Below are 26,303 nucleotides of genomic sequence, written 5' to 3'. Positions count from 1 at the left end.
ATTAAAATTTTATCAAACTCTGGCTGCAAAAAAAAAAAAAGAAAAAAAAAAGGTGTGTAATGCTTGGGCTTCTGCTGATACTATGAATCTGTCTGAGATATTCACTTCCAAAGGGCAGGTTTTACATTGCTTCCATTTTAACTCACAGTCACATCCCTAAATTATAGCTTTAGGGCCACAAGTGCAGGGAGTAGCTCAGCTATCTAGCATACTAAGTCTCAGGGCTGTGCAACACCACTGTCTTTAAAAAAGGGTGACGCACTTCCATTCATTCACAAAATGGTAATTTTTGGTGGCGTCGCTGGCTTTATAAACAATATAAACTATGTATCCCTTCTTCCATTATGACTTTATAAACACTTAAAGAGAAAAACAAGATTCCTTCAGTTGCACTGCTAAAAAAGCTCATACACAAACAAAGACAAACTTTACAGCTGAAATTAGAAATCAAGCATGTGAAATATAGATAACAGCACTTACCAAAAAAGCAACCGAATGCTGACAGTTAAATTAGCTGCTTGGATTTTCCCATTAGGCATGCTCTGGGCTTTGAATAGAAAAGAAAAACAAGCCATGTCAACAGAGCTGTCCTCACAATGAACACCACAAAGGTTAAAAGCCTCTCTGACTTGACGATTTTTATAGATGTGATTTAAGAAAATTGCAGGCTTTGATAGATGTTTGGCAGATACATGATCTATTAGGGAGCTTGGAGTGTCTCACTAGCTTTTTTTTAGCCACAGATAGATAGATAGATTAGGTTGATAAGTGGAATGTATTTTTCCATAAAATCATGCCTCCTGCGGCTTTAAAAGGTAAGTTCACCCCAATTTGCCTTGGTATCTAGCCATGCAGATATTTTTGATTTTACTTTTTGGCTCAACCCCAATACAATGGCGGTAATCAAAATTTTGTTTATGATGCTTGCAACATTGAAAAATTACATTAAAACAGCCATGCTAGCAGCTCTTTGAGCATATATTCATAGACCCACAGGTACTTTGAGCTGAATGCTAACAGTATGCTAACATGTTCACCATGGCAGTGCTAACATGCTAATGTTTAGCAGGTATAAAGGTTACCATATTCACCATCTTAGTTTAGCGTGTTATCATGCTCACATTGCTAATAAGTACAAAACAATGTACAGCTGAGGCTGATGGGAATGTCATTAGTTATGCAGGTATTTTGTTATAAACCAAAGTATCAGAGTGAAATTTTGACTGAATTATAGTGCTGGTAAAAAAGTCAGAGAATCAAAAAGTTACAATTACAATTCATTTATCTTAAGGCAGATGAATGTCTTTAGTCTTGAGACATTTTACTCATAACCACAAATATCAACCTCACAATGATGCAAGAGGAAATGTCAGGGCATCAGCAAAGTCACTTGGACTCATACTTTGGGCAGTATGAATTCTTGCCAATCCATCCAGTAGTTTTTGAGATATTTCAGTCTGGACCAAAGTGGTGGACCAACCAATGGATTGACATTGCCATCACTGTTACTCCAGAATACCCACAAACCTCCCTACCAACAGGGAGTATTTCTCAGCTATAAAGTTTCAATAAAACTTTCGTAGTGAGGTCTGTGGAACTCTGTTTCTGAAAAGAAAACATTTTGTTGTTCAGAATTTTAAATGTAAATTTTCAATGCTGCAGACAAAATTCAACACCTTCAAGTGAGAAAATGTGTGTGGTTTTAAGATCCTTTGAAATTGTCATACTCATCTCTAAACCAATGTTTACATCTATTAAACTAAACTATCTGCATTCTTTAGTGGAGCACACAAATAGCAAATACCCCTCCTGTCAATAAAAACCTAACCTGATGGTGTTGCCTTTCTCACTGTCATCACCATCACTGAAATATGTGTGTGTGTGGAAACATAAAACTGTGACTGCTTCTTGGGCCTGTGAATGTGCCCCATGCTGTAGCAGAACCACTCTCAACCACCCACGCACACCACCCTTCCCCCAGACATAAGTCAGGAGAGATGGAGGGCAATCTGTCTGTGCTGGTGCTCTTCAGATCACATATCAGTCATAAGGCTGCATTTCAGTGAGATCACCACTTCCTAAAACAACAAGCCCTCCAAATTAAACGACCAAATAGGTCATTTGAACATACACTCCAGAACGACCCATAGGAGTGTTTTCTAAACCAGCGCCTCTATTGGCAGTAATTGATAGGAAAACATCATTTGTCTGTGCTTTCCAAAACCATTACAAATCAATGTTAAAAAACAACAATGTTTTATGGTGTGACGACGCTGTGGTTAAGGTCTGGATAGGTTTAGGCACAAAAACCACTTGCTCAGAGTTAGGGAAAGATCATGGTTTGGGTGAAAAGATCACTTGCAACGTAGTGTGGGTTAAAGTTCCTACTTCCTTGAAGTTATGCAACCTTTGTCGTCGTGGCAACAGTAAACACCACAACAGTCATAGTTATGGTTTTTAAAAAACTGTCCTGACTCATGTTTGGAAACATGACACTCGCAGTTGGAAACGGGAAGCGAACAGCGGCGTCCTGCAGCAAAGTCTAAAGTATACTTTTTGCAAGTTACGATCTAACCAGCCACCCAACCCGCCACCTCTGAATATGGAAATTTGTCACCTTATATAGATGTCATCCGAACTGTGTCACTTCTCTGGGTCATAATTACTACGGCCTCTAGATGCCATCTGTCACTCAAATATAACTGTAGGTCGTTTTTGGCGACTGACATTATAACCTATAGTGTTGTTTTTCTTGGGAGGACAGGTTCTCCTAAACCAATCCAACACTTACAACCCTTTTCATCAAGCCCCCCCATAAAGTATTTGAATGTCTGCTTCTCATAATAAAACAATAACACAGATTTCCAACAGGAAGATAAAAGGTTACCAGTATTTGAGAAGTTCACTTTGCCTACCCTGTGTTCCCATAAAAACCTCACATCCTGACTTACAACGTGTCTAACTGAACTATTGTCCTTTCTCCTCAGATGTACTGTGTCCAAACATGAAGGTTCAACCTGATCGGTTTAAGCCTGACAGCACCAGTTATGGTCTTGAAGAGGTTCCAGGTATGTGCAAACTGCTACTTTCTTCACAGCAACAGTTGGTGCTGGCAACACTTGTCAACCACAAAGTCAACTCTTTATTTTTCAAAGCATTTCCTACACTCCCACGTTTAGCTTTTTTACATGAAGGGAAACAAAGAGATACTTTTTATACGCAAAGATTTAGACCGTTTTCACCCACCAGTTTCCTCTATTTCTATGTGATTGGAAACTGAAATGGTTTTATTCATGACTTGCAATGCGCTATCTTTCTAAAAGGATTAGAGAAGGATTCATTTTCTGTCTTATCTTACAGTGCCATCATAAATACAAAATGCTGACAGGTTTGAATTTAACCACATTTACCCACTTTTCATCACAGCTAACCATTCTGTAAATGTTTCGTAAATGTAGATGTATTCTGTCTACAGTTTCAACCAGCCGTTGACTTCCATTTCCATAGGATATGAAAATCCATTAGTAGATTCCTGAAACTCTATCATCTGCATAATTTTTAAAAAAATCAAATTTGCAACAACATGCATTCAAAAATGGTCAGAAAGTATACATGACTTCTAGTTAAAGGAATAATTTGATGTTTTGGGCAATACCTTTGCTTTCTTGCTGAGAGTTAGATGAGAAGATTGATACCACTGCAGTTTTTGTACAGTAAATATGAAGCTACTATCAGCAAGCAGTTAGCGTAGCTTAGCATTAGACTGGAAACGGGGGAAACAGTTAGGTAAAGGTAAAAAACCTACCAGCTCCTCTAAAGCTCACTAAGTAACACATGATATCTAAGTTTGATCAAACAAATAAGATATAACATGTTAATTAGTGAGATTTAAAGGTAATGCTAGGTGTATTTTGTCTTTAGTTAAGCTAGCCAGCCGCTGGCAGTAGCCTCATATTTACTGTACAGATATAATAGTTCAATCTTCTCATCTAACTGTCAAGAAAAAAGTGAATAAGCGTACTTCCCAAAATGTCAGACTATTTCCTTAAGGAGGTGAAACTGATACAATCCTTTAAATGGAGCTGGGAGTTTTAAATTCAGTGGCTGAACTAGTCCTCTACCAAGTGAAGTGTGTGACTAGTCCTCCATCATTGATGTTTTTATTTCATAAATTCCAAGCTGCTGTGTTTAAAGTTTCTCAGAACTCCTGAATAGCGTTTATCCAGAAAGGTCGGATGTTGTTATATGAGTGTCTTTTGGGGATCTGAGTTCCTGTCTGTCTCCCACCCACATCCATCACACTAAGAGAAAAAACAGATGCACAGGCATGACTGTTGGGGCTCCTGCTATGTTGAACTTTGTGGAAAGAAAGATGTTCGACTGGTGAAAGCAGTGTTTTACAATTTCTGACTTTTAACACATTTGGCTGGCACAGTGACACATGGTAATCTTTGTCAAAACAAAGGGTCAACTGATATGAGATTTGAGGGCAAATTACATTTTGCCTTTTAGCTGTTATTTTTTCCCCAAAATCAAGGAGTCTGTGAGGGTTGATTGACCAGCGAGCCCAGTCCCAGAACGTGCGCAGCACGCTCTCAAGTGCACCCCGAATGACAGGAACACAGAGAGGGCCAATAAAGAGACAGACAGGGCTGGTAAAAACTTAATGGATTTTTTGATGGTCCACCAGCCCACTGATGCAGCATCCCACTGGGATTTGTCCTGGTATATGGCCAGTACACCACTGATCTGCTGTGTCCATACTACTATTTTAAAGCACTGGTTCTCAAACTTTTTCACGTCAAGGACCTCTAAACTGACACAAATTAGACCACAGACCCCCATTTGGTAAGATTTTGTCCCACAGTCCCCCATCTGATAAGATTTTTGCTTTCAGATGTTTTATTACAGAGAACGTATTAAAACCCATGACCAAAATATTCATACATTCTGTCATTGTGTTATTTCCATCCATTCATCCATTTTCTTTACCGCTCCAGCTCCCCCGCTTAGAGGGTCGCGGGGGAGCTGGAGCCAATCTCAGCTGACACTGGGCAAGAGGTGGGTTACACCCTGGACAATTCGCAAGTGAATCACAGGGCTAACATATAGTATAGAGACAGACAACCATTCATACTCACATTCACACCAACTGGCAATTTAGAGTCACCAATTAAAATAACCTGCATGTTTTTGGTCTGTGGGGGGAAGCCAGAGCACCCGGATAGAACCCACGCAGTTACAGGGAGAACATGCAAACATGCAAACTCCACATAGAAAGACCCCAGCTGGCCAGTGGGTTCAAACCCAGGATCCTCTTGCTGTGAGGTGACAGTGCTAACCACTGCACCACCGTGCCGCCCTATTGTGTTACTTATGGATGGAATTATATTGAAAATAAATGATTCCCCTTTTTGGTGGGGACCCCCTGAAACCTTCTCAAGGACCCCTGAGGGTCTCTGGACCTCACTATGAGAACCACTGCTTTAAAGGAATAGTCTGAGGATTGATACCACTCTCATGCCTGTACGTTAAATATGAACCAAATTCCAGCAGACAGTTAACTTAGCATAGATCTCTTTAGTAAAAGTTGGACTACTTCCACAATGTAGAAATACTAATTTCCAAATGGCCCTTTGAGTGTTATATTATTATGCATGTACTAAATAGTGTTACTGGATTATTAGTTAATAATGAGTTAATGTGTAAGCAGCATTTTAATCTCAACAAAAGCCCTTTACTACTTTATATACTGTTGGATAGCTCAACTTATATTTTGTAAACTGATCACGTGTTTTGTATATACAATCTTATTCTGCAAGGTAATTAGTAACTATAGCTGTCAAACAAATGTAGCTGAGTAAAAACATTTCCCTCTGAAATATAATGGAGTAGAAGTACAAAATAGCATATAAAGGACTATAGTTACTTTACTACATCAGTGAAGCCATGTTAGAGGTAAAGAAAGTTTTATATCACCAACTGATAACAATGTTGACATTTCTCACCTTCTCAAAATAGGTTGCTGAAAGTTGAAGTGACTTTTTGGTCCAAGTGGGAGACCATCCAATCAGCAGTGATTTGTTAGTATAGAATGGAAGAGTGTGTGCTTCTGATCAGAGGTGACAGCATCACTTCACACTGTCGAGACACATTATCACATCCTTGCCATTGGGCAAGTGCTAATTACGTGGTTATGCTTTCCCCCAAACCGCAAAGGAATTAGAACAAATTTTAGATAAATCACTGAAATCCACTCATGTTTTCTTAAGCAGACGTACCATTTTGTCAGATGTGCTGTAAGCACCCTAATTGGAATAAATCCTTTGGGCTGTATTTTGTTTGTCTTTCCAAGTCAGATCCAAAATCCAAGTCATACTCCACTGGAGAATTATATGAGAAAATCCTTTTTTAAAACTGCAAGCTATGTTATTGAGGAATAGACCATAAATATACACTAACTCATTTATACTTCATTTACATTCAGCTACAGTAGCAGCACCACAAATGAAATGGTACTCCCAAAGAATTACTATAATCACTTTAAATCCTTAGTTTCATCATGATGTAAGCTTACTAATTTACAAATGGATTTCTATACAATAACGGTACCCACAGTATGGTCCAGGTACCACCAGGAGTACAAACAATAAGGAGGGCAAATCATGTGCCCTGAACAATTTTACTTTAGATGTTGGCACAGTGAGAGAAAGTACAAGAATGATTATTGATTTGCTCTCTACAGTAGAGATGTGCAGAGAGCCCAATATTTGTATTTGTATCTATATTTGTTGAGGCAGCAAAATTATTTATATTTGTATTTATATTAATAAAAGTGGAAAGAGGCATAAAAATCCAGTTTTTGTTTTTATTACACTTTTAATTTTAGGATATTAAAGTGTTAAAAAAAAGTCTCCCAGATCGTAGATGACTGTGCTGACTATTGAGCTAAAACCTTACTCATCACGTCCTTGCAGACAGACCTCTACCTATTTATACACCCATAAAACAGAGACAGCACATCGTGTAATGTGTAGGGAAGAACTTCAAAGGCGATTCTTGCCTTGCACTTTTCATTTACTGCCTATTTTTTACAACCCAACTTTGTGGAAAGGAGAAGGGGAACAACAGATTATGGAGAGTCCCTTGAAAGCACTTCACGTGTGTCAGTAGCTCAGCTTTATCTCTGGGGAACACCCCCAACTCCGGGAGTGATGTCAAAATTAGCAATGTGCGTCATGTAGCAGATGGATGTGACTCCCCTCGTTGAGACTTGCTAATAGATGTAACAGCAGAGCAGAGAGAGCAGAGGAGAGAGACTGAGAGGGCGATGTAACTGACCTGCGCACTGGTATTTTACTGGTTTTTAGCAGGTTTTTTTTATCTTCCTGAAAACAAATAATTTTTAAAATATTTGTATGAAATAAATATTTGTAAAAACCCCTGCACACCCCTACTCTACACTATATATAGCACTAACAGTTGTGTCATGATCAGATCTACTGTAAGAGACAAAACCTGCATTGGGCCTCTCATGGGGCAAAATGTTATCAAACAGCAGTCTGAGGTCTGAAGCTCCTTGACATGACAAAGATGTCCTGGGTTTTCCAAACTGCAGTAATTCTGTAACTGCGGCATTGCCTGGAGAAATACATTGTCAAACTTTCTTGAGTAAAGTACATGTTTTTTAGTTTGTGGCTAAGCACATAGAGATTTTCTCTTCATACAGAGATGCACTAGACAAACAGTATTTATCGTCACTACACCAGCAGCTCCTGTAGGCTTATAATTACACAACAAATTTTCTCTAAACTCTTTCTACACTGGTGCAGAGAGAATGTAATTCTCCGTGAGAAATGTCAAGACTATTTGCCACTGATTATGATTTGACAGCCAAGAGACCTGTGGTTTGAATCAGACTTGTATTTATCATGGGCTGTCTGGTCGGACCCCTCAGGGTACTGAGCACACACAAGAGGCTGCAGAGTGTCTTTGCGGCTCTGCTCTCACTATCTACTGCACAAATGCTGCCATCTGCTCTGATCAAAAGAAAGCTGTGTGTGTGCATTCGCCTTTCCCAGTCAGTGAACTCATCTGGCTTTTCCCGCAGATCACCCCACTGGTCGTTTTTGGCTGTCCAAAATAACTTTTTGGGTTGATTATACGCTATTCACTGCCAGTCCAAATTACAGCTCTGCGCTGAGATGGCCCCCAAACTGCCACAGAAACGGCGCGGTGAGCGAATGTGCATGATGCAAACATGGTGACAGAGAGAATCGAGGCCAGCAGATCTCACAGCTGCATGGCTTCCTTGAGAAACCCTTCAGCAAGACTGATAACCAGCAAAACATGACTTCTGAACCTAACAGCATGGCCAAGGCTCAAACAATAGAGCTGAAGCAGAGTTAGAAAACATTAGTTGCTTTACTTTTACTTACTTTTAAGTGTTATTTAGCAAAAGTGCTTCCGGGTTATCCATTTGAGAACATGCTGAGGGGCTTCTGCATCTATTTGTATCACTGGTCATTGTATAATTGCTAGACTGCTGTTCTGATTCAGCCCAAGCCCTTTGAACATGTGCATGAGTCTCAGTTGATCCTTAAAGTTGGAAATTTTTGAATTTTAAAGACAGTAGGGCTATCATTAGAGGATGAAGTTACAAAGCCTTAACAGGTAGGCCCATTACGCTGATTGAGACAATAGCCGTGGATAAGTCTAAATTCTAGGATGGTTAAAGCTCACTGGATAGAAAGCATGACACTGTTTCTATAAAAAACTGTGCTGACAACATATGAATTACCATGAAATTAAAATGTAAGTAATTGCAGTTCAACTAAAGAAATGACAAAACTTCAGCAGTTATCTTTGACTTCCAAGTTATACAAAAATGATTGGCTTATTTCAAATTTTAGGCTTGGTATATGTTGTGTGTGAAGTTGAAAAGTAATAAAATTGATCAAGCATATAAGCTCAGAACTGAAAATGATTCCCCACATTAATGCTTAATTGATGTCAACATCACAAAAATGATTAAAAAACCCATAAGACCCAAGGCAAAATGGTTGGCTTTTAGTTTTGCCAAAGAAGAAATAGCACCACCTACTGACCAGTGGAGGTAACTGGCACATAAAAGTGTGAACCCTTTAGAATTTGCTCTATTTCTGCATAAATATGACCTAAAATGTGATCAGATTTTTACACAAGTCCTAAAACTAGATAAACTGAACTGAATTAAGCAAATGAGACAAAAACATTAAACTTATTCATTTATTTATTGAGGAAAATTATCTAATCTTACATATTTGTGTGAGGCAAAAGTATGTGAACCCTTGCTTTCAGTAACTGGTGAGACCCCCTTATACAGCAATAACTTCAACCAAATGTTTCTGGTAACTCTTTATCAGCCCTGTACATTGGCTTGGAGGAATTTTAGCCCATTCCTCCTTACAGAACAGTCTCAACTCAGGCATGTTGGTGGGCTTCTTTGCATGAACTGCCCACTTCAAGTCCTTCCACAGCAATTCTATAGGATTATGGTCAGGACTTTGACTCGCCCATTCCAAAACATTAACTTTCTTCTGCTCTAACCATTCTTTGGTAGAGCTGTGTGTTTAGGGTCGTTGTCTTACTGCATGACACACTTTCTGTTTCTGAGCTTCAGTTCACAGATGGATATCTGGACATTTTTCTATAGAACATGCTGGTACAACTCAGAACTCATAACTCCATCAATGATTGCAAGCCGTCCTGGTCCAGAGATACTTGTCCTGGTCCATGATACTGCCACCAACATGTTTCACAGATGAGATAAGGTTTGGCTCATTGCCGAACATAATGCTTCTCATTCAAGCTGAAAAGTTTAATTTTGGTCTCAGCCATCGACAGAACATTTTCCCACTAGCTTGCTAGCTTATCCGCGTGTTCTTGAGCAAACTGTAGATGGCAGCAATGTTCTTTTTGGAGAGAAGGGGCTTTTTTCCTTGCAACTTTGCCATGCACACCACTGATATTCAATGTTCTCCTGATGGTGGACTCATGAACATTGACTGTAGCCACTGCAAGAAAGGCCTTTAGTTTCCCAGATGTTACCCTGGGGTCCCTTGTGACCTCCTGGTATTTTACACGCCTGCTCTTGGTGTGAGCTTTGTTGTTCAACCACTCCTTGGGAGGGTGACAATGGTGTTGGATGTCCTCTATTTGTACATGATCTGCCATTACAGTCGACTAGTGGAGTCCTCTTTAGAAATGGTTTTGAAATCTTTCCCAGCCTGGTGAACATCAGCAATCCTTCTTCTAAGGTCCTCAGAAATATCCTTTGTTTGAGCCATGACACACTTCCACAAATCTGTGTTGTGAAGCTCAGACTTTGATAGTGAAGACCCAAATTTCTCTTCTTTAAATAAGGCGGGGCCTCCCAGACTCACACTTGATTGTCAACCCATTGATTGAAACACCCGACCTGACTAATTTCCCCTTCAAATGAATTGATAATCCTAGAGGTTCATATACTTTTGCCATGCACACATATGTTACATTGGATCATTTTCCTCAATAAATAAACAAACAAGTGTAAGGTTTTTTCTCATTGTTTAATTGATGTCTCTTATCTAGTTTTAGGACTTGCATGGAAATCTGATCATGTTTTAGGTCATATTTATGCAGAAATAGAGCAAAGAGCAAACTTTTAAGCAGCACTGTACATGAGAGCTGTCCCCCCCAAAAAGGTCTTCCTCACGTACTAACCAGGACAGAGAAACTCTCCACCTTGTGGTCATAGTAATCTGTTATCCCTAAGAGTGCATCTGAGACACTTGGTGGCTTTTGCTGACAGACAAAGTAGTTGTGGTGGATGGCTAATCCCCTCGGTAATTCAGTCTGTTATGACAGCTCTTGTTTTTTATGTTATTTTTTACTCTGTTGCTAATGGCACAGCAGCAGCCTGCATTGTACCACCTGTTTCAACGCTATTTCTAAAAACATCCACTAAGCTTTTGTAAGACTCTCACATTACTGCCTTTATGTTCTGGTGTCCTATTTTAAAGATAAGTGCAATGGTCTTAATATTCCCACCGGAAACCTTATATTTCAGAGATTTTGTTGCATTACTATGGGTTGCTGGAATATGCTTAGGCTGTCCCCATCCTGATGACTCACTAATGGCACAGTCTGCTTTCAGAGGAGCTCAGTCCACACAACATAACCACCAGCTTTCAGTGAGATTGGCTGGACAAACTGGCAACATTAGTGCAAGTACAAACTCTGATCCTGCTGGCATCGCCATAGCTACAGCACTTGTTTGTTGTACAAGGGAGTGTCCTTTCTAAACCACCTAAATATGGTCTGTGGTCAGACCACTTCAAATCACACACTGCAGGGCAGCATACACACACATGCATGCACACTCAGACTCACACTAGGAGTTTACCAGCGATGGCAACTAATTTTTTCCTCTGGCAGAAAACCTAACAAATGTTGGACTGGTAACAAATGGCTCTATTTGCCATCAGTTCAGTAATACTGTGATTTTCATCTCACTCCAAAAAGCCACAAACACAGGGGCTGCAGGGTGTGGTGAGACTGACCCAATTAAACCTCAGTATACCCCAAGAAATGTGACAAAACCATAACTCAACCTCACGACTCAAGAGCCTGGTGTGCTTATTTATGTGTGTGAGACTGTCCTGAGTCCAACTAGGCTATTTTACTGTGTTGCTGCAGGGTTCGACCTGATGGACTACTTCAATGTGAGAGATATTCTGGGAACCAGAGTTGATGATGGCCAAAGCTCTTATGTTCGTCTTGGCACCATGCCCATTGTACAGCAAACAGAGTAAGTGACCATCAAATTATACTGCAAAAAATACATCGCACATGTCAACATATTTGTAAGGATGTGACGTATTTAAAGTGGGGGCCCCAATTTGATTAGACACAACTTTATTTAGGAATATATACCATGGAAACACAATATTGCCCAAAATTATAATGGAAAATGGAAAATATAGAAAATGGAAAATTAGATTTTGATGATGAGGACCTGTCCTTATTGATACTGTACTTCAGTGGTGTTCCAAATTACCAAAAAACAATTGACATGAAGGGAATCTGTGGTTTTCAGAGGGAACAAAAATTGACCACAAAAGGTTACATTTTGATGTGGATGATTTAAACTTTAAATACATTTTGGGAAAAATGTATTTAAATCCTCCCTAGTAGGCTGATAATAGTTTTGATAAAATGTCATCTACATATACACAGTTTTAGCTAATTATTGTAGATAAAAAAATACAAAAAACATAATAGCCCAGCATATTCACAAGAAACTATGCAAAACATATCACATATAAAATAAAATGTTTTATCAAGATAATAGGGTTAATTCAGCCCAACATTTATGAAATATGATCAAACATTTATTTCTTAAAAGGATTGGAAAGTAGGAACAGTGGCTATTAAAAATGGTAGTTAGGTGAAACATAGACTATGTCTTATTTTAGGTTTGAACTATTACTGTACATGGTCTCTGTGTGTTAATCACATACCTTGAGTAAAATAAAGTACAGTTTATGTTAACAATAACAATGTGCTTCTCTTCCACAGAGATGTGTTTCCTCAGGGGTTGCCAGATGAATATGCCTTTGTGACGACATTCAAATTCAGGAAAACCTCAAGACGTGAAGATTGGTACCTCTGGCAGGTTTTTGACAAATATGGAATCCCACAGGTGGGTCAGCCAAATGTAAATAGTAATAAATGTGACTATTATGAGTCCAGTTACAAGGTCAACTCATGGCTTTTTTAGCTCCTTTTTAAAATTATTGGTTGTTATACATATTTATCATTCTCAAGCCATCTAGACTCCTTGTAATCCTTTTCAAATTTTCAAAATGAAACCATATTTAACAATGCAACATGATTCAATCACTGTATAGCTCTTCTATAATGTAATAGTTCTGCAAATTTTAAAGCATCCTTAACTTTTTTTCCAAAAAAGACCAATTGTTACACGACAAGGACTTTATGCCTTATTTTGGCTGAATTTACTTCCATTATTTGCTTACACTCTCAGAACACAAGCTTGAAATTAAATGTACTTCTCTATATGTTGTCTTGAACCTGACTGCCCTTATTTTTCAGCTCCTACTGTTAACGTTATCCTGCCTCTGACTTGTCAGGTGTCCATCCGTCTGGATGGTGAAAACAAGGCGGTAGAGTACAATGCTGTCGGGCTGACAAAGGACGCTGTCAGAGCTGTGTTCAAGAACCCTGAAGTTGACAACCTGTTTGACCGCAACTGGCACAAGATTGCCCTCAGTGTGGACGCCAAGTCTGTGTCTCTGTACCTGGACTGCAAACACATCCAAACTCTGCCAATTGGAGACAGGGAGGACATTGATATTCAGGGGAAGACAGTCATTGGGAAGAGGCTGTATGACAGTGTGCCAATTGATGTAAGTCTAAACCTGCATTACTAAATTTACAATTCAATTTAACAATATCTTCTACTCTGGAAATGTTGTGATGTATGTAAGCCATGTTAAAGTTTTAAAATTGATCTATTTATCAATGATGTGTCTGTCTATCTGTGACCATACAGTTTGACCTCCAGAGGATGATGATTTATTGTGATTCCAAGCATGCAGAGCTGGAAACCTGCTGTGATCTACCCAATGGGCCTGTGAGTACTATAGAGCTACTGCCTGTACCTTTTATTGAATGTGAAACCAAGTTTTTGGTTATTATAGACACTACAATGCCACAAATATTGTCTCTGTCATACCTTGCTCCACAATAGAGATTCATTGGCTGTCTACAAATATCGCAATGTAAGACTGTCATTGTATCTGTTTGTAGTAAATTTGTTTCTAATTGTAGGTTACTTTAACACAGTAAACTGTCTTGCCTTACTAGATAGTCTCTACTTTAAAACACTGATTTTTAGCTTGACACACAAGTTTACATGAACAATCTGTTTTTGGCTTTGTTAGCTAACATGGTGCCAGCTTAATTTTGCAATGCAACTGAATACCGTTACAGGCTTCCACAATGGTGCTAGTCAGATTTGCTCACAACAAGGTAGTGATGGTTAGCTGTTAGCTAAGAAGTTAAAAAACAAAATGTGTTAACTGTATTAGTGAGAAAATTTAGTTTTCAGTCAAAAGAGCAAGTAAATCAACCACTAATATTTGCTCAAGACAGGAATAATGGAATGGAATAGTTCAACATTTTGGGAAATATATGTTTAGTCTCCACTGGTTGCCTCACCTCATGGTGACGACACAACTCCAGGAAGCTACTGTGCCAGGCCACTGTTAGCCAAGAAATAGGGGAGACTGGGGGCAAATGTTACAAGGGGCAATTGTAACATCCCAAATCGCACCAAACAGAAATGAGACAGAACCATGAAACCCATAATACACATGGTCTTTGATGATCCCTCTCTCCCTGCCAAAGGACAAACTGATGTCTCATACTTGTCAGAGTTTTTCTGCTAAGACTCATTTTTGAGGCATGAAAGTAATTTCATCTATCTATTTCATCTACTATTTTCTTCAGAGGCACCCTACACTTTCTATCCACAGTCCCCAGGCTACAAGCCTTGCCAGAGCCACAAGCTTTAACCAAAACAATGTGGGGAGGTTCCTGAGTAATCTGGAAGAGGTCATGGAGAGATACAGTTTCAGTGCAAAAGACATATGAAATGCAGATGAAACTTGTATAATTATGGTTCAGAACCCCGGCAGGGTACTGGCAAGATGGGGGGCCAAACAGGTGCCAAAAAAAAAAAAAAAAGCTGTGACCTCTGAGGAGCGTGATTCTCTGGTGACCACGATGGTAGCCATCAATGCCTTGGGTAACACCATTCCTCCTCACCTTACCTTTTCAAGGAAGAACTTCCATCTTCACTTTGTCAGAGATGGACCACATGGATCTATTGAGACAGAGAATGGCTCTGACAGGATGCAAGAAGAAGATTTTCTTGTCTTCCTGTGCCACTTTCAAGCTCACACAAGATCCAGGCCTCAAGCCAAAGTCTTGCTAATTCTGGACAACCATGCCTCCCATCTGTGAGTGGAAGGGATTGATTTTTGTAAGACATGGAACTGTGCTCTTATCTTCCCCCCTTATTGTGTCACATAAACTTCAGTCTCTGGACTGCAGTGCCTGCTGAAGAAACATGTCAACCATTTCCAGGACAAATGCATGAAGACACACCCTGGGCATCCCATTAGCATCTATGACCTATGGTGAAGGATGCCTTGCCACTGGCTCCCACTACCACAAATGCCCAGGCAGGCTCTAGGTGCTCAGGAATCTGAATCCTTTAAAAAGGGATATTTTTTCTAATCAGAAATATGCCCTTCACATGTCACTGACTGTCCATGCCCACCACAGCCCTCAACCTCTGCCTCAGAGTCTGCACCTCTGCCCCAGACCCCCCCATCTCAGGCTCGTCTGCCTTGGGCTCCTCCATCTCAGGCTCCTCTGACCCGGGTATTCTGCATTGTCTGCCTGGAGAGCTACTCCAGATCAAGGGGGGGGGGTTTGGATGTCCTGTGTATCATACCACTCCTGGGCCCATGAAGCATGGACAGATGGGAGCAGATATTATTTGTGCCACAACTGTGAAAGCAACTGAGACGTGCCCTGCCAACCTCACTTCATAAAATGATAAGAATAAGATAAGAGAATAAGAGTTCCTCCATTTGTTTTAAGTCTCATGCTTTGTGTTGGGAGCACAGTCACATTTTGTCAGTTTTCAGTTTTCTAGCTGTTTTTTAATAACTGTTGGTTATAGTTTTTTCTGCATTCTTCTCAAGAGATAAATTTTCTAATTCTAATTCTATGGATTATCAAGTTGATATGTTGTTGGTCAAATGGTTTGTGACTCACTTCTTTATGTTGTCAGTTACACTGACTTTTTAATGGTGATGAGGAGGAAACCCTTTTTTTGTGTGATATTTGGTATTTATATGAAGGTATTACATATGTTGTAACAGTTGCCCCCATATGCTGTTACAATTGCCCCTGGACATGGGGGGCAGGTGTAACATTTGACTTCTAGTGTTTCAATCAATATTGTAACTCTAACATTGCTTGAAAAACATTTGATGACTGTTAACAAGTAGAACATGGATACTAGTTACCTACATAAAAATTGTATAGTTCAAGATGATTTGAGTAGTCACATCAAAACCAAAAAGTTTTACAATTGTCTCCCCTAGTTCACAGCATGTAATTCCCCATAAACACAGCTGTTTTTAAAAAAAAAAAAATATATATATGTTTGCGTATGGATTGAGCAAACAAGATAAAATGTTTTAATTGAGCTGAAGTGGTATTGGTTGGTGCATTTTTGAACTTTGGACAAAGCTAGGCTAGCTGATTACCCCTTCTTACAGTCATTCTGCTATGCTGAGCTAATAGCTTTGTGTCTCCAGCTATGTATTTGACGCACAAACATGGGAGTGGCATTGTTCTACTCATAAACACTTAGCAAGAGTGTTAACAAGTGTTACCAAAATGTCCAAGTTTTCCTTCCATGTTAGGTTATAATCAAGTCAGAGCAGTTTGATCCTGCCACTATCTGATTAGCATCAAACTGCTCATTCATACTATCATGCTATCATTTTTTGACAATCACCATGTGCTTACATTTTATCATTTCAGTGCCCTAAGAAAATTGTGACAGAGGCCCCCCCTCTGGCAATCCCCACTCCAACACCTACAAGTGTGGAGCAACAGAGAGGCCCTCAAGTCAACTGCTCCTGTCCTGCTGGAGAGAAGGTAAAGCCTGTCACCTGGTTTTTACCAGACTTTATCCCTGCCTATTATTTCCACGGTTGAGTGGGCATCTTTTCATTAATGGCTTTTGAAAGATGTCTGTATGTTCATTTCTCACAGGGAGAGACTGGTACACGTGGCGTTGCAGGTCCCAAGGGGGAAAAGGTCATCTATCATTGCCTTTAAACCATAGATTGTGTGTGACAAAACATCACAGTTTCATTGTGTTGCAGAGCTGGTCTGTGTTTTTATTGTGTGAACATTCCTACCTTTACAGGGTGACACTGGCCCTCAGGGCGCCATCGGATCACCTGGCCTCAGAGGACAAAAAGGAGAAACTGTATGAAAACTTAGAACGTCCACATTTACAAGTGTAGTTTCCTTTTTAATGGAAAGATAAAAGATAACAATAATAATAATAGCTAATTAATTGACTTTCGGCATATTAAGCTTTGTTAGTAGATATATTGTCAAACACACTTCAGTCATTTCAGATTGCATGCCTTCTAGCTATAATCTCTTCTGCTTTTCTTCCTGCCTCCATAATAATTAATCCTTATCGATTAATTATTTGCAGGGCAAAGTAATCTCTGTCAAAGGTGACAGAGGTGAGAAGGTAAGTAAACCTGTCCTTCATGATTCTGCATGGGCATTATCTTAACCCAGACATGTTTGTCTCCATGCATATTGTATATGCATGTATATCTTCGACAAAACATTCTAATTCTTTCCTTATAATAATATATTTTCATATATTTCTTTCTATCTGTGTTTTTCTCTAGTTTTCTTTCATATGGTATTACATGTTTTACCTCTTTTCTGTCAGGGAGTGGCCAGGAAAATGCTTATAGCTGTTATTGTCAGAATTACAGGACAGGTCACCACAGAAGTGTAGCAGAGAGGGCGGGCCCACACAGACGCCCACCCAGTCTGTTCAAATCACAGCCTCTGTGCTGCCTGGCAGTGCCAGCTGGGAGTCTCAGAGTATAATTTATTCCTCGAGACAAAATCCTCAGCATGCATCATTCAAGCTGTCCAGAGGGGGCCACTTAAAATGGTCATAAGAGGTCCAGAAGAACAGACATATATCTTCTCACTTCTCTGTGTTATCTTATCTACTTTGGTTGTGAGAGTTTGGAGTAGGAAACCGTAAATTCGTTTGTATCATAAAGGTGTGCAAACATAACTGTGTTCTCACTTTTTAAAAAGCTATTGAGTTTTCTCATTTTGACGACAGTAATGCAGAACTCATTTCATGATAAATTTGTTTTCATTTTGTAGTTCTTTCTGCTGAAAACTTCACTGTTTTGATAAAACTGCATTAAATCAAACTTTAATGTGGAGCATCCCTGTTGCTTTTCTATTTCTTACTTTTTGCATGAGCATCTGTCTTTCTGCCGCAGACGGCTGAAATTTGTAGTTGTAAACCTGATTCAAAAACATGACGTAAGCCCTCCCTGCGTAATGGTTAAAAATGGCTGTCGGTCATCGAGTCGCATGGGGTGAAAGTGAATTCATCCCACTTTGATTGCCTCTAATTGCATTCTAACCGACTAGAACAGGCAATTTCCCATGTAGCAGTGTTGTTATAGATAATGTCTCTTTCATTGTAGGGCACGCCAGAGTGGGGGCCTCTTTCCTAATCTCAGTGATGAAAGAAATGACGTGTGTTAAAATGATATAAGCTCCTAAAATAATTAAAGGGCAACCTTCTGTGACTTGTAAAGTGGTTTATGAAGCAGAGGGAAGTCTTGCGGTGGGCAACTATGTAATTTAACAGCCATTACTTTTCACTCAGTCCAGTTTTTCGAATTCCAAGGGATTCCTTGGCACAGCAGATGACATCAGTGAACAAACCAAAAGTCAAGACTCTGAGGACAATGGAAAGCCATTGTTCCTTGAGTCTCTGGTTGGACGTGTGACCTGACCATAGTGGGTCTTTTTGAAGCAGTTGACAGTTGTTAGCATATTCTGGCTCCCAAGCCTTCACTCAAAAGTGTTTTTGTGTATGTCCATCTCTGTAACTCTTTGTGTTCTGTGTGTAATTTTAACTTCTGTCTTTTATCCGAATCTATGTTATATTCCATTGTTTTTTTTTAATCAAGACCATTAATTTGTCTCTAACACTTTGTTCTACATTAATCCTCTGACCACCATTTACTAAACCATGTTCTGCGATGCTACCAGGTTTTGACAGCACGCTGTTGTCGCCCGCATTACCGGCCATCATGCATGCTTGTATATTGCAGCACAGACAAAATAAATAAATACTTTCTGTTTACAGGGTGATAGAGGCAGCATAGGGTCGACAGGTGCTCCTGGACAAAAAGGAGAGAAGGTGTGGCACTTGTGGACCTGGACATGTGGCGGATTTGGTTTTATATTTGAATATTAAAAGTTCACTTGCCGGTATTAATTATGTGTTTCTAATTAACTGACAGGGACTCGGTGGTGTGCCAGGCATTGATGGGTTACCTGGAGACAAAGGAGACAAAGTAAGACATATATTTATTTATATCTCAGTCTAACGCACAAGCTTTGCTATGTAAATGTATATGTTTTTATCTGGTTATTTTTCTTTTTTTTTTTAGGGTGCAGCAGGACAGCCTGGTAAATCAGGACTGCCTGGTCCAGCTGGACAAAAGGTGGGTGAATGTGGTATTCCAATTTTTAACCCATTCACGAGTCAGTGCACATCCATTTGGCTCAGTGTTGAAGGATTTTAAAATAACTTGGTTTGGGGAAAAAGAAAAAAAACAATACGTAACTTTAGTCTGTTTTTGGCAATGATCTCAGAGACGCACTTGTACTGTTAAGTGGGCGTACATATATTTTTCTGGACCATTACCTCTCAGCTTGTTATTGATTTCCTGTGAAAAAAGGGGGCCAGTTTGGTTGACTTTCCGTTGGATTCAGCACATGGGGGAAGAGCCAGTGTTAGGAGCATAGGAGGAGGATGAGGGGTGCTGGCTCTGGCTTGGCCAATGGACTGTGACAAGCTGGCTGAGACAGCACTGGAGGGAGTGATCACCCCTTTTTGATAAAATAATGGAAATACTAAAACAGTGAAATACTACTCTTATGATGTGGAAAGTCTGCACATGAAAAATTGTGAGAAAATACTACTCACTTAGGCTTTGACCTGGGACACAGAAGACCTGTAATTGTTCAACGATAGTTGGGTTCGATAGTTTTGGCTAATCTGCAGTATGTGTGACATACTGTATATGCACAGTATATACAGTATCTATATGTACGAACAGAAACAGAAACATGAATCTGTCTAAATGAATGCTAGTGTAGCTGCTTGTCTGCTGGATATGTAGTTAGGCAAGCTAAGAAGCATATAAACAAACAAAAACAATTAACACAGATTTAAAATTAGGCAAACAAAACAAAACATGTTGTTAGTAGGCTGTTAGCTTAACTCTGGAGGACAGAAAACTTATTTTGTCTCATAGTACAGTATGTCAAAATGGATCCATTCTTCTCAGCAAAACATCAGTTAATGCTCTGATTAAACTAACAGTTAATACACACCTATCAAAGCTATTTTACTGTAGAGCACCAGAGCAACATATAGATGAGGCCAAAAAACACAGCAACGGCAATTTTTTTTTTCTAAAGCCATTAACTATCAAAGTCACACTGTCAGTATTGGGGAATCTACATATTAAAAGCATATTTCTCTGTGTCTGATGATGATGATAGAAAGTGTCTTCATAGATCCAAACTTGTGAATAAGGCTAAAAGTTATCCCCATGCATTCATTATTGCAGTAACAGAGAGCAATGCACACTGTGGTATACAGTATATTTAAGTTGATACCTAATTGAAAAAAGAATAGTGATAGAAGAAACTTACACTGCAACTTAATATTTGAAGATACATTTCTGTTTTTTTTCAACATGAGAACAGAAGGAAGGAGGTCAGAGGTCAGAGTTCAAGGTTCTCCCATGTGGTGGTCTTGTCACTTACAGCTGCTGTTTCCTTTTTGGGGTTTTGGATTTCGTACTTGGTCAGTCAAATTTCTTACGTTGATTCAGCTCCGACTCAGCAGGTCCCAGCTGGCCTGCAGTATATTGCTGAATCAGCAACAGTAACATGGACTCTCGATTTATAATGCGCTCTGTTATACTACATAGGGAATTCAAGGGGATGCAGGAACCCCTGGTGCACCAGGACCATCAGGTGTCATTGTGAGTATAATCTGAATGCACTTCACCATGATATTAATAAGTGATAATATTGATTTTGGAATTATATTATGATGTTGCTGTGTTTTGTCATAGGGTCAATCAGGTATTAAAGGTGAAAAAGGAAGTCCAGGGTTCAAGGTGAGTAATACTGAAATGTATTCTTGATTAATAAGGATTTATTAAGCAGATGAATGTAAACAGATCACCATGCTTCACATTCACACAGTTCCACATATTCCTATTTGGTAGCTTCTTGCTATAATTGTTGCCTTTGAACACACAGCTCCACTGCAGCAGATACATTTAAGGAGAGTTACTCCCTGCCCCATGTTTTCCCAGCATGTCCTGGGATCGGAACCATAATGTCATGTGAGGTTTAACCTGTACAAAACACGGTTCATACTGCAAATCCTGACGACAGGGTTAACTCTGAGAGAGAGAGACAGAGAGAGACCATTCTTCTCACAGGAACTCAGAACTGAGGGGTGTAATTGTGCAAACAGATGTGGCTTCCTTGATTCACTCTCCACACTTCCTGTCTGGGACTGTGTGGGGGCGTTTGGCTATAATGCAGCTCAGTCAGGCCTACATAAGCTTTGTTGATGTCTGAAATTTCCTCAGAGCTGCTAAACACCTTCCTCCTGTTGCCATCACAATGGTAATAGACTGCTAATAAATCAGTTTAAAGTTATCTCCTGCCATCAACAATTGTTTTTAACCACAGTCACATGAGACTTGTTGATGCTTTATATGTCAAGATGTTCTCGTGATCATGATTTCAATGAGACTTGAGTCTTGGGTAACAGATCAAGTAACCACAGCTGGAAATGACAAGAAACAGTTGAAACTTTTTATCATGCTGTCAACTTTTTTAAAATTAAAATGACTTAAATAATCTTTAAGTAGAATGTAATATACACAGAATCAGTTCACTGATTACTTTGCCATATGACATGAGGATGTGTAGCAGGTTCTGGGCATACTGAAACTCCATTCAAACCTGCTGATGCCAGTGCTTTAACATGTTTAGAGCAGTATGTCCATCAGTCAGTCAGTCAGTCAGTCAGTCAGCAATTTCCTGTAGGTGAAAGCTGGAAAAGCACTTGCCTCAGTGAAGTGATAAAGGGAGTTTAAGGTTTAGAGCAGGCACCTAGGGAAGAAGTCAGGGTGGCGTTACCTGACTTAAAAGCCAGGGATGTGTTTTGGCTCTTTTCTTTATCTGCACAGCCATCAGTGGTGGAAGAAGTACTCAGATCCTTTACTTAAGTAAAAGTATCAATACAGCAATGTAAAAATACTCCATTACAAGTAGTAGTCCTGTAAAAGTCCTACTTAAGAAAAAGTACACAAGTATTAGCAGAAAAATGTAGTTAAAGTATTGCAGTAAAAGTAGTGGTTTGGTCCCTCTGACTGATATATTATTATATATGACATCATTAGATTATTAATAGTGAAGCATCAGTGTTAGAGCAGCATGTTACTGTTGTAGCTGCTGGAGGTGGAGCTAGTTTCAACTACTTTATATACAGTTAGCTAGTTTAGTCCAGTGGTTCCCAACCTAGGGGTCGGGCCCCTCCAAAGGGTCACCAGATAAATCTGAGGAGTTAATGGGAGAGAAAAGAAGAAAAAACATACTTATGATACACAAATCTGGTTTCAGTTTTTTAACTTTTTCTCTAATCTTTGATTTTTGGTGAAATATTGGATCAATTGAACATTTATTGAAATGAAACCATGTGAGAAGTTTAGAGGGATAAATCTGTATTTGGTGGAGCTGTTAACAACTCATAGACATCTGAAATGTGACCCTGACTACACACTTTGTAAGACATCAAAAGCCAAAAAGGTTGGAAACCACTGGTTTCATCTTTAACAATGTGTTGTATTTTAAAAGCTTGTTATATTATCCATTGTGTCAGATCTTCATCTGAAAAGTAACTAAAACTGTCAAATAAATGTAGTGGAGTAGAAAGTACAATATTTCCCTCTGAAATGTAGTGGAGTGGAAGTATAAAGTAGCATCAGATGGAAATACTGAAGTAAAGTTCTTCAAAATTGTACTTGAGTACAGTACTTGAGTTGCTCCTCATGCTAACTGTACAACTATACATACAGTAGATCTTTCATAAAAAATACCTAACAAACAGGGTGTTTGGATTCAGAAACGTAAGAACTTTCATGAGCTGTTCACTGTTCAACTGACATTTATTTATATAAAATGGCCTGGATTATTATTTAAAGGGACACTTCAGTGATTTATTGTTGCACTTCCATAAAGTCAGAGGTCTTGTGAGAGACAGATTTTTAAAAAGAATGGTCAAAGTGGAAGCAGCAGCAGGGATATGGCTCAAACTCCAAAAACACGATAAAATAACCCTGATGACATCACCACCATTATTTTTTCAGTCTTTAGAAAGCTCCCTTTAGAGCCACAGACACATATATCTGTTCTCAAAGGCAGAGTAGTACAGTACTTTTGGTGAAGAGTAAACTGATAATCTTTATATTTTATTTTACAGTGTAGAATATGTTTGACTTTCTTTCTTCTACACTTGTTTCCATTTTAGGGAGAGGCTGGTTTGGATGGACTTCCTGGAAAACCTGGTGTTTCTGGGAAAGATGTAAGTTGTGAACGTCTGTTAAGCTCCTGTAGTAACAAACAGATTTCAGATATTAAGACTCTGTTGCAGATTTGGTGAGTCATTTTTGTATTAACGAAGTTTTTGTCTGGAATTGATTAGGGTTTGAGAGGACTGGTTGGTGCACCTGGGGCCAGCGGAATAAAAGGCACAAAGGTATGCCCCCCCTCCTCTACTGTGCTGTATGCAAAACACCCTGTTCACTTGATTAGAAGCAATACAAAGAGGATATTGCTGTAAGCATAATGTTATTAAGCAGTGCTGATATAAATCATTTCAAAGAGGTATCATCAGTTTCCCGAGGTACTGTCTGTACTCTGCAGACATTCCTCAGTCTCCTCCGTGTACCATCAAAGTCAGCCCACTCATTTGTCTGAGAAAATAAAATGTAGAGTTCATTTGTCTGTCTGTAATTTGTGACTTTGATGATTCTTCCAGTGGTGCTCTCATGCATATACCACACCCATATGCATGCACAAGGATGCACGCATCCACACATATGCACACATGCTGCATTGCCTTGTACTTAAGCCACAAGTTTTACTTTCCTTTAGGCCTACAGTACAGTGAGTACACACACGTGGCAGCACATAAATTATGGTTGTTGCTATATCATTATCATATTGCCTAAGGGAATTTGCTCCGAAAGTGATTTTAATGACAGGGTTTTCATTCTTGTGTGAACTGTGTCACAGGGGGAGAGAGGCCTTCCCGGATTACCTGGGGATGTGGTAAGTACCAAAAAATAAACCAGAGGGATATAAGAAATAAGAATTACATTCCCTGGCAGACTTATTTAGTGATAATGAAGTTAGTGAACTGATGGAGTGAACACAAGTTATTAAAACAAACAAACAAAAACATATAAGTCTTATAGTACATTTGAAATATGATCACTTCTACATTTTTTTTGATTTTTATTATAAACAAACCAAATCATTATATCCAAGACTGACCTGCTGACCTTTTGCTTCAACAAGAAGCACTTAACTAGAAGAGGGTGCTATTCTCCAGACAGAAGAAACTAAATTATTGAATGTCTGTCACTAGCAGATTGTTAAGCCAGTAAAGGACTTGAGCTGAAACAATAAGTTGATTAACTCGTTAGTTGACTGACAAAAAGTTGATTAATCCTTTCACCATTTTTCAAGCAAAAATGCTTCTCAAATGTGCTATGAAACACTAACAGTAGCACATGGGTGAGATGAGGGTTTACCAGTCTCGACTGGAGCCCTATTTCTTCATAATTGGACCAGGTGGCACAATGACTTTGAAGATGACATATATATTATTACCTTAATATTCCTTCTTTCATTTGATTTCAGTATCAACAAGAAGGCTTAAGGGGAGACAAGGTGAGTGATTGATGAATAATTAGTCATGTTTTATAAGGATGTCTCTGCTTGATAGTATTAATTACTATAAAGTATAATTAATTACTGTATATATTGTGTCGAAATGCTTAGCAGATGCTTTATGTAATATTGAACTTCAGTATTGAAATATATTGGTCAACAGGGACACAAAAACAACTAAATACACCACTATAGACTATATGTTGATGTACTTTGTGCCATTTACTTTGTCTGTCCAGTGTGGCTAGGTAATTTGTTTGTTATCAATTAATACCATTTTCATTTTTACTGTATATGTTTAAGTGATTCATTATCATGACAAATGTAAAGTGTGAATTATGACAGTCATCTAAAGTATTGTAATAATAGAAATTATATGTATACTGTACTAATACAATGTGTAATACATACTAATATATTTTACCTGTTTCAGGGGGAGCCTGGACCTCCTGGGCTTCCAGGGGCCGATGGCCCCCCAGGACCTCCTGTAAGGATCATGATTTATTACTTCCTTCCTACATGTTTCCTCCTTCCTGCTGTTTAGCTTTGGAAAAGTTTATTGATGTGGAAAAGCCACCTGTTCAGATGCATGTAGTGCAGAGCTGTTCATGAAAATGCCAGTTGTGCTGTATGAACTGTAGCTGACTGTTAACATTTCACTCCCAAGGGTCCTCCCGGTGTTCAAGGTCTACCTGGTGAGCCTGGAGAGTTCGGCCAGAGGGTAAGAATCTCAGTTTGATGGAAAACTGTTGAAGGTCACTTCCTGACATTTCTTCATCACCTCAGTATTTAAGAGAAGCTCAAAGATGTACATAGTTGTATATGTAGTCATCAAGTTTAACAAACCACAGTCTTGTAACCACAAAATAATTTGTTTTTGACTCAAAATTAAAACAGGTTTTTGTAATCACAAGAAATCAAATCTTATTATATTGAAATAGGGAGAAGTATTTTCTTAACACAAAATAATCATTTTGTGATAATGAGAAATATTTTCATGCATGGAATGTTGCGAGTTCTGCTTTTTTTACTGCCTAGTCTGACTAAACATAATGGTGTACAGAAAAAAAAAACTGTTTTTCCTTAGCTCTGTCTACTGAGTTTTGACTAAAATTAGATAATTTTGCCTCAAGAGATGCTCTTGTAGAACAAAAACTCTGATTTGCAGTCAGTAATTGGAAATTTATACTATAATCCCATGGCTGTGTGCATCATATTCCAATGGGATTATTTAGAATGAAGAAAACAGATATTTATTTTTCATGCTAATCAGAGCTTTCTGTTATCGGCGCTTGTAGAAAGCAAAGTGGATATGCTTGTAGAAT

General features: G+C 39.0%; 1 protein-coding gene across 2 annotated transcripts in view; it reads left to right on the top strand.

The window, feature by feature from the left end:
- The window catches only part of col22a1 (collagen, type XXII, alpha 1), a 57,080-nt gene that overhangs the window by 5,197 nt on the left and 25,580 nt on the right, over positions 1–26,303 (top strand). The window contains exons 4-23 of one of the 2 annotated variants that reach the window (XM_067611530.1): positions 2,988–3,068; positions 11,719–11,830; positions 12,601–12,724; positions 13,176–13,451; positions 13,598–13,678; positions 16,672–16,788; positions 16,906–16,950; positions 17,063–17,125; positions 17,363–17,401; positions 19,070–19,123; positions 19,227–19,280; positions 19,377–19,430; positions 20,931–20,984; positions 21,078–21,122; positions 23,552–23,605; positions 23,726–23,779; positions 24,319–24,354; positions 24,949–24,978; positions 25,412–25,465; positions 25,646–25,699. In XM_067611530.1, coding sequence (XP_067467631.1) covers positions 2,988–3,068; positions 11,719–11,830; positions 12,601–12,724; positions 13,176–13,451; positions 13,598–13,678; positions 16,672–16,788; positions 16,906–16,950; positions 17,063–17,125; positions 17,363–17,401; positions 19,070–19,123; positions 19,227–19,280; positions 19,377–19,430; positions 20,931–20,984; positions 21,078–21,122; positions 23,552–23,605; positions 23,726–23,779; positions 24,319–24,354; positions 24,949–24,978; positions 25,412–25,465; positions 25,646–25,699 — 1,481 coding nt within the window. The remainder of the gene's footprint in view (positions 1–2,987; positions 3,069–11,718; positions 11,831–12,600; positions 12,725–13,175; positions 13,452–13,597; positions 13,679–16,671; positions 16,789–16,905; positions 16,951–17,062; positions 17,126–17,362; positions 17,402–19,069; positions 19,124–19,226; positions 19,281–19,376; positions 19,431–20,930; positions 20,985–21,077; positions 21,123–23,551; positions 23,606–23,725; positions 23,780–24,318; positions 24,355–24,948; positions 24,979–25,411; positions 25,466–25,645; positions 25,700–26,303) is intronic. The other variant, XM_067611531.1, reaches the window with a different exon arrangement.

The sequence above is a fragment of the Thunnus thynnus genome, chromosome 15 (genome assembly GCF_963924715.1).
Source record: "Thunnus thynnus chromosome 15, fThuThy2.1, whole genome shotgun sequence".
In the NCBI taxonomy this organism is placed as follows: domain Eukaryota; kingdom Metazoa; phylum Chordata; class Actinopteri; order Scombriformes; family Scombridae; genus Thunnus; species Thunnus thynnus.
The sequence above is the reverse complement of the archived record's forward strand: the minus strand, read 5'-3'. Positions and strand labels throughout refer to the sequence as shown.